Source organism: Kryptolebias marmoratus, linkage group LG6 (assembly GCF_001649575.2).
Source record: "Kryptolebias marmoratus isolate JLee-2015 linkage group LG6, ASM164957v2, whole genome shotgun sequence".
NCBI classification, from domain to species: Eukaryota; Metazoa; Chordata; class Actinopteri; order Cyprinodontiformes; family Rivulidae; genus Kryptolebias; species Kryptolebias marmoratus.
The window spans coordinates 2,849,567-2,861,028 of NC_051435.1; the positions used below are offsets into that span (position 1 = coordinate 2,849,567).

The window sequence follows — 11,462 nt, forward strand, 5'->3', positions numbered from 1 at the left end:
AACAAAAAAAGATTCACAATCTGTTGGTTTTCTTAAACATTTGCGTTCTCGCGCACAGCACTGAATGTCACTTTTAACATCACTGTGAAACAACGTTTTCTGCCACAATGCAGCGTGAACGCTCGCAGCTGAAGAAGCTGTCATCAGCTAAAAGCTAAAAGTAGCATAAAAGGTTTAAAATAGCACCAGCAGCTGAAGCGGATTTCAAGGAGGACAAAGTTTTTGAAGGAACTGAGGAGATCTTAATGTATTTCTATGGGGAAGATATTGTAAATTTTGAAAAGGTATAAAAGTGACAAAAACTAAAAAAGTCACAGCAGCCGATTCCTGGATGAGCTGAACGTTTCGGCTAAAACAGAACAAGGTATGTAGTTAGAGTGCACAAAAAGTGCAGAAACAAACAGGAAAACGATGGTTTTGAGACTTAATTGTAGAAAACTCGCTTTTACAAGGAGCCAAAATTGAAAACCTGAATCTGTTCGAGGGTCAGCATGTTTTAAAAAAGGAATAAATAAATTTGACGTGTTTTTCAGGTGATCTTCTGAGCCGTGGAAACTCTCAGGACTGACTAACGTTGCGCTGCAGGGAAGCACCAGTGGTTTGCTGGGGAAATTGGCGGGAGAAACCATTTTGAAACTCAAAAGGTGTGTGTGTGAACACTAAACTGGTGAGTTAGGATGGAGGCTCAAGTTCTGTGCTTTCAGAGCTGATAAAATGTATAAAATTATGTTAACTACGAATACGGTGGCAACTGGGGTGGCAAGATGGATTTATTTTACAGCCTGAGCTGCCCTCTAGGATCGCCCCTGCCTCTGTGTGTGTGTGTGTGTGTGTGAGGCAGTTGCTCTGTCGGTGGATTTCCCTTCTCGATGAGCACAAACTTGTCCGATGGGGGAGTTAAATGTAAGGTTTGCATCTCATTACTTTGTATTTAAAGCCACAGGAGTCGTAAAGTTTAAAACCAGAAAAGATTTGCTCACTGATGTTTCTTAAATCTTTTATTTCATTTGGCTTTTGGGAAGAAAATACAGAAAAATTGGGGGGGAACGTGAGTTTCTACATTAGCTCACGCTGCGTACAATTACTGAAAAAGATGCAAATTTAGCATGTTTTCACCTGGATTTGGCTTAAGATTCAAGCTGCATGTGCAAAACATGTTTCACATATGTTGATTGGTAATTAATAATGATTTCACATGTGAGCCCATGCAGAAAATATGTTGAATATATTTGTATAATATATTTTTCCCCCACATATGAAAACATGGTATTTCCATGTGTTATCTTTACTTAGTTTTCATTCCAAATCCACATGTACAAAACGTGTTTCAGCTGCATAGAAAACGTTGATAAAGTGTTTTTTTTTCTGCACAGAACCTGCTGGCTTCTTTGAATAAAGGTCTGGAGGTCTGGAGGGACTTTCAGCTGATTGTTTCTGATTGTTTTGTGTTGCTCCAGGTCGACGTCAGGGTGAAAGAGGCGATCCTCCTGCTGCAGGAAAAAAAAAAAAAAAGTCAGTTTGGCCTCCTGCCAGGCTGTGGAACAAGTGCGCCTCCCTTCTCCTGCTGTTTGGGGGTTTGGCTGTTTTTAAAAAGGCACGGCAGGTCTCCAGTTGATCAGTCTGCTCAGGAAACTTGTGCTGGAGAAAGTACTGAAGACCTGACTCTGAAACCGGACACAAGTTGACTTTCTTTATCCTTTATCCTTATTTTGCTGCAGAGGACATCACTTCCAGACACATTTATTTGAATTGAGTCGTCCTGCAGACAGAGAAGCCTGATATTCTTCATGTTTTGAAGCAGATAGCAGCTCCTGGATAAAGACTCTTGGCTCGAATTGTAAAAATCGGATTATCTGACTGAGACTTGGTGTCCATCAGAGCAGTTTTTCCTCTGAGGGGGTTTATGCTCCAGCCTGAAGATGTTCGGGAGTCTTTGCCTCTTGGTGACCTTCATCCTGGGGGTGTCCCGGAGCTGGGGCTCGTTCGTCCCCTGCGAGCCTTGTGACGAGAAGGCCGTGTCCATGTGCCCCCCGGTGCCGGTCAGCTGCCAGCTGGTGAAGGAGCCCGGCTGCGGCTGCTGCCTGACGTGCGCGCTCACCGAGGGCCAGGCGTGCGGGGTCTACACCGGGACCTGCACCAGCGGGCTCCGCTGCCTGCCGAGGAGCGGCGAGGAGAAGCCGCTGCACGCGCTGCTGCACGGGAGGGGGGTCTGCACCAACGAGAAGGGCTACAAAGCTGCCGCCCCGCCTGCAGGTAAGACCGGATGCAGGACGCACGGCAGGCGGGAGGAGCGCGCGCGGCTCCTCTCGGCCCGGTCCGAGCGCCACTTTATTATTATTATTATTACTAATAAAAATCTATTTGAAGGAAACAAAGTTCCAGGAGTTCAGGAGACAGATGGTTGAGGAGCCACCTGATTAGCTTCGATCCAAACTCTCTGCAGCAGCTTACTGCGGAGACGGAACACACTTAAAGGGACAGTTCATATCTTACCTGTTGCAGATAGCTCCTTGAACGACCAGACAGACAAGCTAAAGCTGACTTACAGCTGTAATTTGCCTCGAATCACGATAAAACTTTGGAGATTTGAGTTGTTTTCAGACGGCACTAATCCATTTTAGTCTCGGTTCCACTCAGACTAGCCTGGATCACCCTGAGCTGCCACTAGCTGCTCACCAAAGGATTCTCAGTTTCCCCACAATGTGCATATTCTCTCTTAAAACAGTCACAGAGTCGCCTAGAACTCGTCTCAGTTCAGTTTCTCTAATTCCAGATTGCGGGAGATGAACTTTTTAAGGTGATATTTCTGCTGTTCTCCAGAGAGTCTCAGACCAAACTTCACCTGAGGTTCATGCAGACCAAATGTTTGGAGAGTTTGCAGATTTTCTTCCAACTGTTGCAGCCCAGTGAGATACTAGCCTCAGCTTTTCAGTCTGGTCAGAATGAAACTTTGTGTCTTTATACTGTGGAACAGGTAAGATATTAACTGTTTATAATCTTTCTGTAAAATCCCACTTCAGAAAAATCATAGCAATCCCTTTAAAAACAGAAAGAAATGTCAACAAAAGCTCTGGTTCTGAGTCCGGTGCCACCTGCAGAGCTCAGCAGCAGCTGGTTCATTAAATTCTTCTATTATTACATTTTAAGGCTAAATTATTAACAGAACATGTTCCTGTGAGAGTTTTGAGCTCCTAACTTGTTTTTAAAACATCCTGATTTGTTTATGTACAAATAATCCCTCTCCAGTGTGTGTTTGTCAGATTCAAAACTGTTTCTATAGCAGTGGATTTATTTATTTTTTTACAATTTTGTCTTCATCTTTTATCACCTCATCACTTGAAATTCAACTCAGGCTAGAAGCAGCTTGTATGTGAAGGAGTGAGGTGCCGCTTCTGTCTCCGTGGGTCTTGTTACACCAGAATTTATACAGATTTAGTCCCGCAGGCAACCCTCAGGGTGGTGTTTAGAGTCGGATTACCTCTAAATCTGCATGTGTGAGAGAAAAGAGGGGAAGACAGGGAGGCAGACAGAGGCAGAGGGAGCCAGTCGGCTCAAATAATTTAGTTTTTTTTTGTTTTTTCCACAGTGCAGCAGCTCCCCTGTCAGTCAGGTGTTTCAGCATCTTATCAGCACTTGGCTGAACAGAAAACTGGTCAGCGGCGCTCTCTTTTTCTCTTTTCTTCCAAAAATAACCAAGTTGTGCAAAGCATCGATGGCTATCTGAGACGATGTGAGCGTTTTAGGTTGAAGAATGTGTGTGCTGGCGCTCACGTATGACTCGGGCGGGGCCATGAGGGTGTCTGTGTGTTCATTGTGTTGAGTGTTGGCGACTCAGGCGTCGTTTTCTCTCTCCCCTCCCTCTGTCCAGTGATTTCTTCTCTCAAACTAAGCCAACCCTGAAAGCTTCACTGCAGCTTTAGTCAGCGTTCAGTCAAGTTCTGCTCCCCAAAAAGCTCCTTTACTGCTCTTCACAGCGGGGTTTGGACCGATACGATACGTATCACAATACGCTGCCAACGATCCGATTCATTAAAGATACATGAGCAGCAAAATCTGATACGATTCAGCTGCCGTTTGAAAGGTTTCCCAACAGTTCAGGTCAAACTGCGTTTCACAACCCTTCAGTTTCACGTTACTTGGTTATTCCAGATAAAATATTTAGACAGTAGTGTTTACATGAACTCCTGTGGGGGTTTTTGAGATTGGAGTCGTTTTAAGATCGCAGCGATCCACTTTGGTGTAGTTTTTAAGTCCATGCGCCAATAATAGAGCTATCTACAACAGGTAAGATGTTAATTGTTGTTAACTTTTCCACAGGACCTCACATTAAAAGACCCCCTTTAGCACTGTGCTCATAAAACCTGCTGGTAACTTTAATACTCCATGTTTGAGTGTAAATGCACTTTAATGTGCTGCCAAACTGTCTCAACTACAAAAAATCTTCTCGTGTCACACGGCCTTGTCTTCAATATTTACAATCATCGGAGGTTTAAATAACTACAGGCCTCCGATGGTTCATATTTTGCATCAGAGCTTCTTATATGCACTGTGGTCCCTCTGTTGCTGTGTAGTTTCTAATCACCAGAAAAGATTTGCATGTCATCACTTACTTTAGGAAAGCTGTTTGACTGAGTGTTACCATCTGCTTTCTGCGTGCTCACATCATCACTGGCACAGCTGCTTATTGAGTCGAAGCGCAGAGACTGGAAAAAACAAACAAAGAAAAAAAAAATGGAGGGGGTGGGGGGGAGCTGATTGTCTCTGACTGTGCAGTAAGACTAATAACAACCAGTCTGCATGAACCCGGCTGAAAACAGAAGCTGCATAACTTCGAAGGACGACCTGAAAGACAAACTGACATCTCAGCTGGAGACTTTACATCACCTGGGCTGAAATGACTATCATCCTGTGAATATCATCCACCGCCATTAAAAGAGGGCAATCAACTGTAAATCTTTGCTTGTCTGTTAGCAAAATATGTCCTGAACCAGTGGTTGGACTTTAATGAAGCTCTCACAGATGCTGCGTCTTAGCAGACACAAAAATGGCTCTAACTTAGTCAGTTTTACAGATATTGAGCTAAAGTTTGGTGTGGTATTAGCTGAGAGTCATCCCCAACAGGAACTCTGAGTGCAAGACATTTGGTATGCAAAGCAGCTGGCAACTTTTAAATCCTCCTCCGTTTTATAGTATAGGAGTATTGGGCACTCACGGATATCACAATGAGTTTGAACCAACACTTCCATCAGAAAGTGCACTCTTCAGCTGACAGCAGGTCCTTCCCTGAAGGAAGTTGGGCAGCCTTCATCTGAACTGTGACCTTTAACCTCTTGAACAGCCCAGTGACAGAAAGCTGCACGTCCTCAGCAGGGGAGTATCATTATTGTCTCAAAATCACATAATTAGGATAAGAAACTTGGATCTCTTGGAAGTTAAGCTGAATGCCAAACTGAGTTGGGAGATAAAATTAAAAACTTGATCCATACTTACTGAAAAAAAAGACACGAGATATGTTGAATTAGAACATAGGTAACTTATTGATTAAAGGTGCAAACTATGAGTCAAATATAAAAGAGCTAACCTTGAGCTACATCATATGGTGCATCTTTCCAGATGTATTGATATGCAATTCTGAAATGCAGGTCCACATTCAATGTAAACAAAGCAGAATTCGCTTGAGTCACATGATTGCTCTGCATGAGGCTGGCTGTAAGCTGTGCAGGTAAACAAATATGGCATTATACTGTAAAAGAAACAATGCTTTTATCCCCACTTTGACTTTGTTTACATTTTGCTCATGGATCTCCTCCGCTCACCCGGGACCTCTCCACTGCGACTCAAAGCGAGTCAGAAACTCGTCACACCCAGCAATTGGGTTGTGGTGGCGGTGACCCGAAAAGACGTTGCATGCATGCGTGCGGCTTGTTGAAAACCCAAACTCAAATACGGGACAAAACCTCAGACCAAAATTAGCCGCATACAGTAGAGCAGCCGTGCGCCTCGCTCTCATAATTTACTCCTCACATGGCTCGCAAAATAAAACCCAGCAAAGTTTACTTACCTATAGCGGCATTTCCCACTCGGAAAACAAACAGCATCCTCTCATAAGTCCTGTTTTGCCGTTTATGATCCTTGAATTGTTCTCGTTGCTATTTATACCATGCATTCAGAAAAGCAGGAAACTTTTTGATTGCAATGAACATATTTTGTGTACACAGTGCTGCGGGAAAGTTATTTCCTGCAGCATTCAGCAGCACAAACCTGACCAGCAAATTCCTCCGACAACAAAACATGCAGATATAAAGATGAAGTCTGGGTTCTCAAAGCTTTCGTTCAGTTTCAGTTCTTCTTATGAAACATCTAAAATTCCTTAAAAGAAAGCATATTTCTCACTGCAGGTTTAAACAAAGAACTGATGCAGCCTGTTAGAGCTCAGAATATGTGTTGAGGATGACTTTCAGCTACTACCATGCCAGATTTTAGCTCAATATCTGTAAAACTGACAGAGTTTTACGGATGTAGCAGCTGCTACAACCAGCTGCTTCTTACTTTTCCTGCTTGCTAACAGCTAAGTACGGACACACGTGACTGATAGCAATTTATTTTTTTAAATCCAAACTATCAGCCAGTTAATTCTAGTAGGAAAGGTGTGTTGCTGCACACGTTCTCAGCTCTGCAGGTTTACCTTTTTAAATATTCAGCAGCAGCATCGTGGTGATGCTGGAGGATGGGTTACCATCCTCGTCCTTTAAATGTCACACGTCTTCAGGCTTGTTTGCCCTCGCAACCATTTCCTACTTTCTTACATTTAGTAAAGAAGTAATTTCAGACTGAATCAAAGGACGGACAGGGCAAATGTAATGCGTACAAAGTTGATAAAAGGTGGTAGAATAGCTTATCCTGGGTTTCTTTTTGCTGCTATTACAACCTCAGAGATGCAGTGGAGAGAAAAACAACCAAAAGAGATGTTAGCTTATCGTTCAGGCTTCTGCCCTGAAGGAACTTGGGATATTCATGAAGCGTAATTGTGTGCAGATGTTAATTTTTAAACAGAGACGTATCAGGTGCACCTCCTCTGGCTCCTCTCGTCCTAATGAAACCTTTCGCCGGAGGAGGAGGAGGAGAGAGATATCAGCACGGCTTCGGACTCGGACTAATAAAAGGGACGGCACATGAGTCTGCTCTCTTGGCTGAGTTTCAGGAGTTAAACCAGAACCCTCAGAGCCTCCTTTACAAGCTCAGTAACCGTAGCACGGAAAAACTGAGTCTCTGTGGCTCGGCTCACGATCCAACACCAGAAAAGTGGAATTTGGTGACACCGGGAGTGTCGGTTGTACAAGCTGATGGATAATTCTTTGACATTTTCTTTAACGCGACTGACTCGTGAACGATTTTTTAAAGATGTCCTCCAGCAAAGTGACACATAAAACAAACAAAATAAATTAAATAATTGGACTGTAGAGCAAAAATAGTTAAAGACCTAGCAGTTCTTGAAGAAATGCATATCTCCCGACTGAGTTTTATTCCAAGATGGCCGCCACGGCCACCTTTTTTGAGACATGTTAGTGTTCAGATTATGTATTGACAATGACTCTCAGCTACGTCCACATCAAACTTTAGCTAGGTTGTAGACATTTTTATCATTTGCTAATGTTGATTAGCTGTGGTGGCCATCTTTGATAAGGGCGACTCCAAGATCTAATCAGTTGCAGATAAACAGACAGTAATTAGTTTCTGAGGGTTTTCTTAAAAAACATCCAGTGGTTCATGAGTTATTTTGCGAAACAGACAAAAAAAGGCTGATGCTAAAGGTTAAAGTTAAATTTTAGGCAAAGATCTTGAACATTTAGAGTGGATGGCTCCAAATGTTAATCAGTTATAGAGACTTTCATGCAAATCTGTCTGCTGGGTCATGAGATATTTTGCTAACAGACGTGTTCGCCTCCAGCGGAGGGTGATAATGAGTTTTTCCACAGTGAGGGCTTGTCTGAAGGATTTATTTATAGCGAGGGGGATAGCCTTGTAGTCTGGGCGAGGAGACACAAGGACATATCAGAACACAAGCCCAGCTCTGCCAAGTCATGAGTTGTTAGATTCATTTCAAAGAGACGGGAAAGCGGGGCAGAAGCCAAAGACCCAATTCTGGTAATCAACCTGCCCCCCCTTCCCTGCTCAGCCTCCCCGCCCCTCCCGAAGACTCCCAGACGCTCATGCTGTGTCAGGCTCTTTGAACATTAAGTTCCCTGAGCTCTTGGCCCTTGTTACGTCTCGGTGCTCGGGTTTAACAGAGACTGAGCGCCGTCAGGCTTGTGAGTAAACTTATATCAGCTGGTTGTTGTGGATGTTCGACGGCTGGTTTGTGTTTTAGCAGCAGCTCGGCATTCCTCCCTGGTTCAGAGCGTCTGGTTTTAGCTCACCGCCAGTTTCCTCGTCAGATAAATATAACCAGGGTCATCCACACTGGCACCGGCGGCTCCGGTGATCGGGCCTGGCAAAGTCCCCACAACAACTCTGTACTTATGGAAGAGCTAAGCCAAAAGTGGTGTGGGGGGGGTGGAGGGCCTCTTTCTGTGGCCTCAAAGAACCCGAGGCTGGGGGTCCGGGCTTAAGAGGCTGAGCCCCAAAGATAGGAAAACAGGGGGGGCAGAGGAGGGGCCAGATTTAGGATAAAAGACCCAAACCTGTAAATATCCCATCAACAGAGCCGCTGGGATCTCTGAGGCTACAGCACCCCCTGGGGGGAACTCCAACTGCATCCAGGAAGTGAATAAAATGTGACACAGCTACACAGACTGATAGATTTGTTTGTACCTTTTTGTTAAAAGAAGAAAAACTTGAATTAACTTGAAACTGACAAGTAATTAAAAGAAAAAAATACTAAGTCAGCTAATGAAAATCAGTCATTTCTTTTGAATTTTGGTTCAACAGAATTACATAAAAAGAACAAAACAAACAAAAAAAAGACAAAGGAGATGAACTGCAAGGTCAAAGGTCATCAGTGTCAGATCACAGCAAGAGTTGCTGTAGGAGACAAAGCGGACTTCACAGAAGACAGTTGAGGAGGACACCAGATCATAAAAAGGCAGACTGGACCCTGAACCTACAGGGGAACATGGAGGAGGCTCGGTTCTGTTCTGGTCCTGAATCTGTTCAGGGTCCAATGAAACCTCAAGACTATCAAGGCCTCCTGGAGCCAGATGTGCTGCTCAGAGTCAGTCGCAGGTCCTCCAACAGGATAACGACCCAAAACACGAAGAACGGGTCAGAACCAAACATTGGACTGTTCTGAAGAGGCCTTCTGAGCCCTGATCTAAATCCTGCTGAACATCTGTGGAAGGAGCTGAAACATCTGGAGGAGGAAGCCTTCAGACCTGAGACAGCTGGAGCAGCTCAGGAGGAGTGGACCAGGACACCTGAGGACACCTAAGGATACTTGAGGACACCTGTGGACACCTAAGGACACCTGTTGACAGGTGCAGAAGTCTCAGAGAGAGGGACAGAAATCACCTTTACTCAAAAGGTTGAGCAACAAATTATTAAGTTATGGTACCATCCTTCTGTTAAGGTCAGTTTCATTAGATTTTTTTTTTATTTCTATTGAACCAAAATTCAGAAGCAATGCTTTTATTTTCTTTTTTTCCTATTTTTGTCAGTTTCAAGTTATTTCAGTGACGTTTGTGGGTTTTTCTTTCTTGAACAAAAGGATACAAACCAATTTGTCTGATTTATTCCACATTTTCTTTCATGAAAATCATAAAAATAACCATCCAACTGTCCTTAATTTGAAGCCTCTAACTTTGAAATTTCTCCTTTTTTTGTCAGATTAAACAACTTCCTCAGTTTATAATTCATCTTAACAACAAAATCTGACCTTAGAAGGGTTTTTGTTTTGTGGTAAACGGGAGTTTCATTAAAATCCATCCAGCGGTTGATGAGCAGTTTATGGCAGCAGGCAGTAATGAAGAGTGATTAAATCTCCAGAAATGAAGGCTCTCACTTGTTATAAATTTGTTGTCAGTGTGTTTAAGTTGCTCTGACCTGCAGCTGCACACACATCACCATTAACCCGAGGCTCGGTTAATATCTTCACCATCGTGTCTCATTCCTCCAGGCGCAGATCGGGAGTCCCGGGAGCACGAAGACACCATGACTGCAGAGAACACAGGAGAGCTGCAGCAGGCCAAAGTGCCATTACATCCCATAGACATTGTGAACAGTAAAAAAGTCATCGCGGTTCGCAAAGAGCAGAAGAGGAAGCTTGGCAAACAGCGCTCCTACGGCGCCACCATGGATTACTCCCCTCTGGCCATCGACAAGCACGAGCCTGAGTTTGTAAGTGTTATTGCTGAAAAGTCTCTGAAGGACTGACAGAAAGATAAAACTCTTTATTCCTAATCAAGTTTAAATGGCTGCAAGAGAGGAAGAGTTAAACCACCGGATGGGAATAATTTTGGTTAAACTCTCTCTGAAGGGTCCCTGCAGGAGAAAACTGGATGGGATCATCCAGGGGATGAAGGACACCTCTCGTGTCATGGCTCTGTCTCTGTACCTCCCAAACTGTGACAGAAAAGGATTCTTCAAGCGTAAGCAGGTGGGTGCTGCCTCCAAAGTTTGTTTTTTATATATATTTAACATCTATCAAGAGTTCAAACCGTTTAATTCTTGTCTGAGCCTTTCAAATACTCTGACCTTCTGACCAAACGGCTCCAAGTTTTGTTGCCAAAAGCTTATCCTCTCAAATCTGAAACCTTTAGATTTGTTGAAGCACCCCTATCAGGTTGTATAATTAGTCCATCTTCAAAGTAGTTTCCTGTCATTGAATTTGTAAAATCTATAGAAGTAAACTCTCTTTTCCCAATTTATTTGATGAAAGTACAGTTAAAATATGAGACATTTTGCCTAAAGTTGAACAATGCAACCTGCCATTTGAGTAATGGCTGCAGGAGATGAAGTGCTCCCTTAGAAATAAAAACATTTCTGTCATTGTGAACACACTGAACACCTTTAGGGCTTTTTCTTTGGTGACATTTCGAACATCAACACAATGAAAATGCACACGACTTGACCAAAGATGTCTTAAACTCGAGTTACCGACTTCTGAGCAGCTTGAAAAAGATTCTTTAAGAAGTCTGGACATTTATTTATTCAGTTAGATGTTTGGGAAAGAAAAACATTGATGCAATTCAGAAAGAAGACTGGAGAAATAACTACCTTTCTGAATTCCTGCAGTCGGATATTAAGCTACAAGCTGCGATTTTTATGCGTCGTGTTTTCTCCTCTTTTTTTTTTGTGACCTTTTCAGTTTCTGTTTCCTGTTTTCTCGTTGGCAGTGCAAACCTTCCCGCGGCCGCAAACGAGGCACCTGCTGGTGCGTGGACAAGTACGGCATCCAGCTGCCCGGGACAGACTACAGCGGCGGGGACATTCAGTGTAAAGACCTGGAGAGCAGCAACAACGAGTGA

At 43.5% G+C, this 11,462-nt stretch overlaps 1 protein-coding gene across 1 annotated transcript; it reads left to right on the forward strand.

Moving 5' to 3' along the window:
- Nucleotides 1-1,604: 1,604 nt before the first annotated feature.
- LOC108247348 (insulin-like growth factor-binding protein 5) lies at nt 1,605-11,462 on the forward strand. The gene is made up of 4 exons (XM_017435393.3): nt 1,605-2,253; nt 10,112-10,332; nt 10,472-10,591; nt 11,331-11,462. The coding sequence occupies exons 1-4, from the start codon at nt 1,920-1,922 to the stop codon at nt 11,460-11,462; spliced, it is 807 nt and encodes a 268-aa protein (XP_017290882.1). The 5' UTR covers nt 1,605-1,919.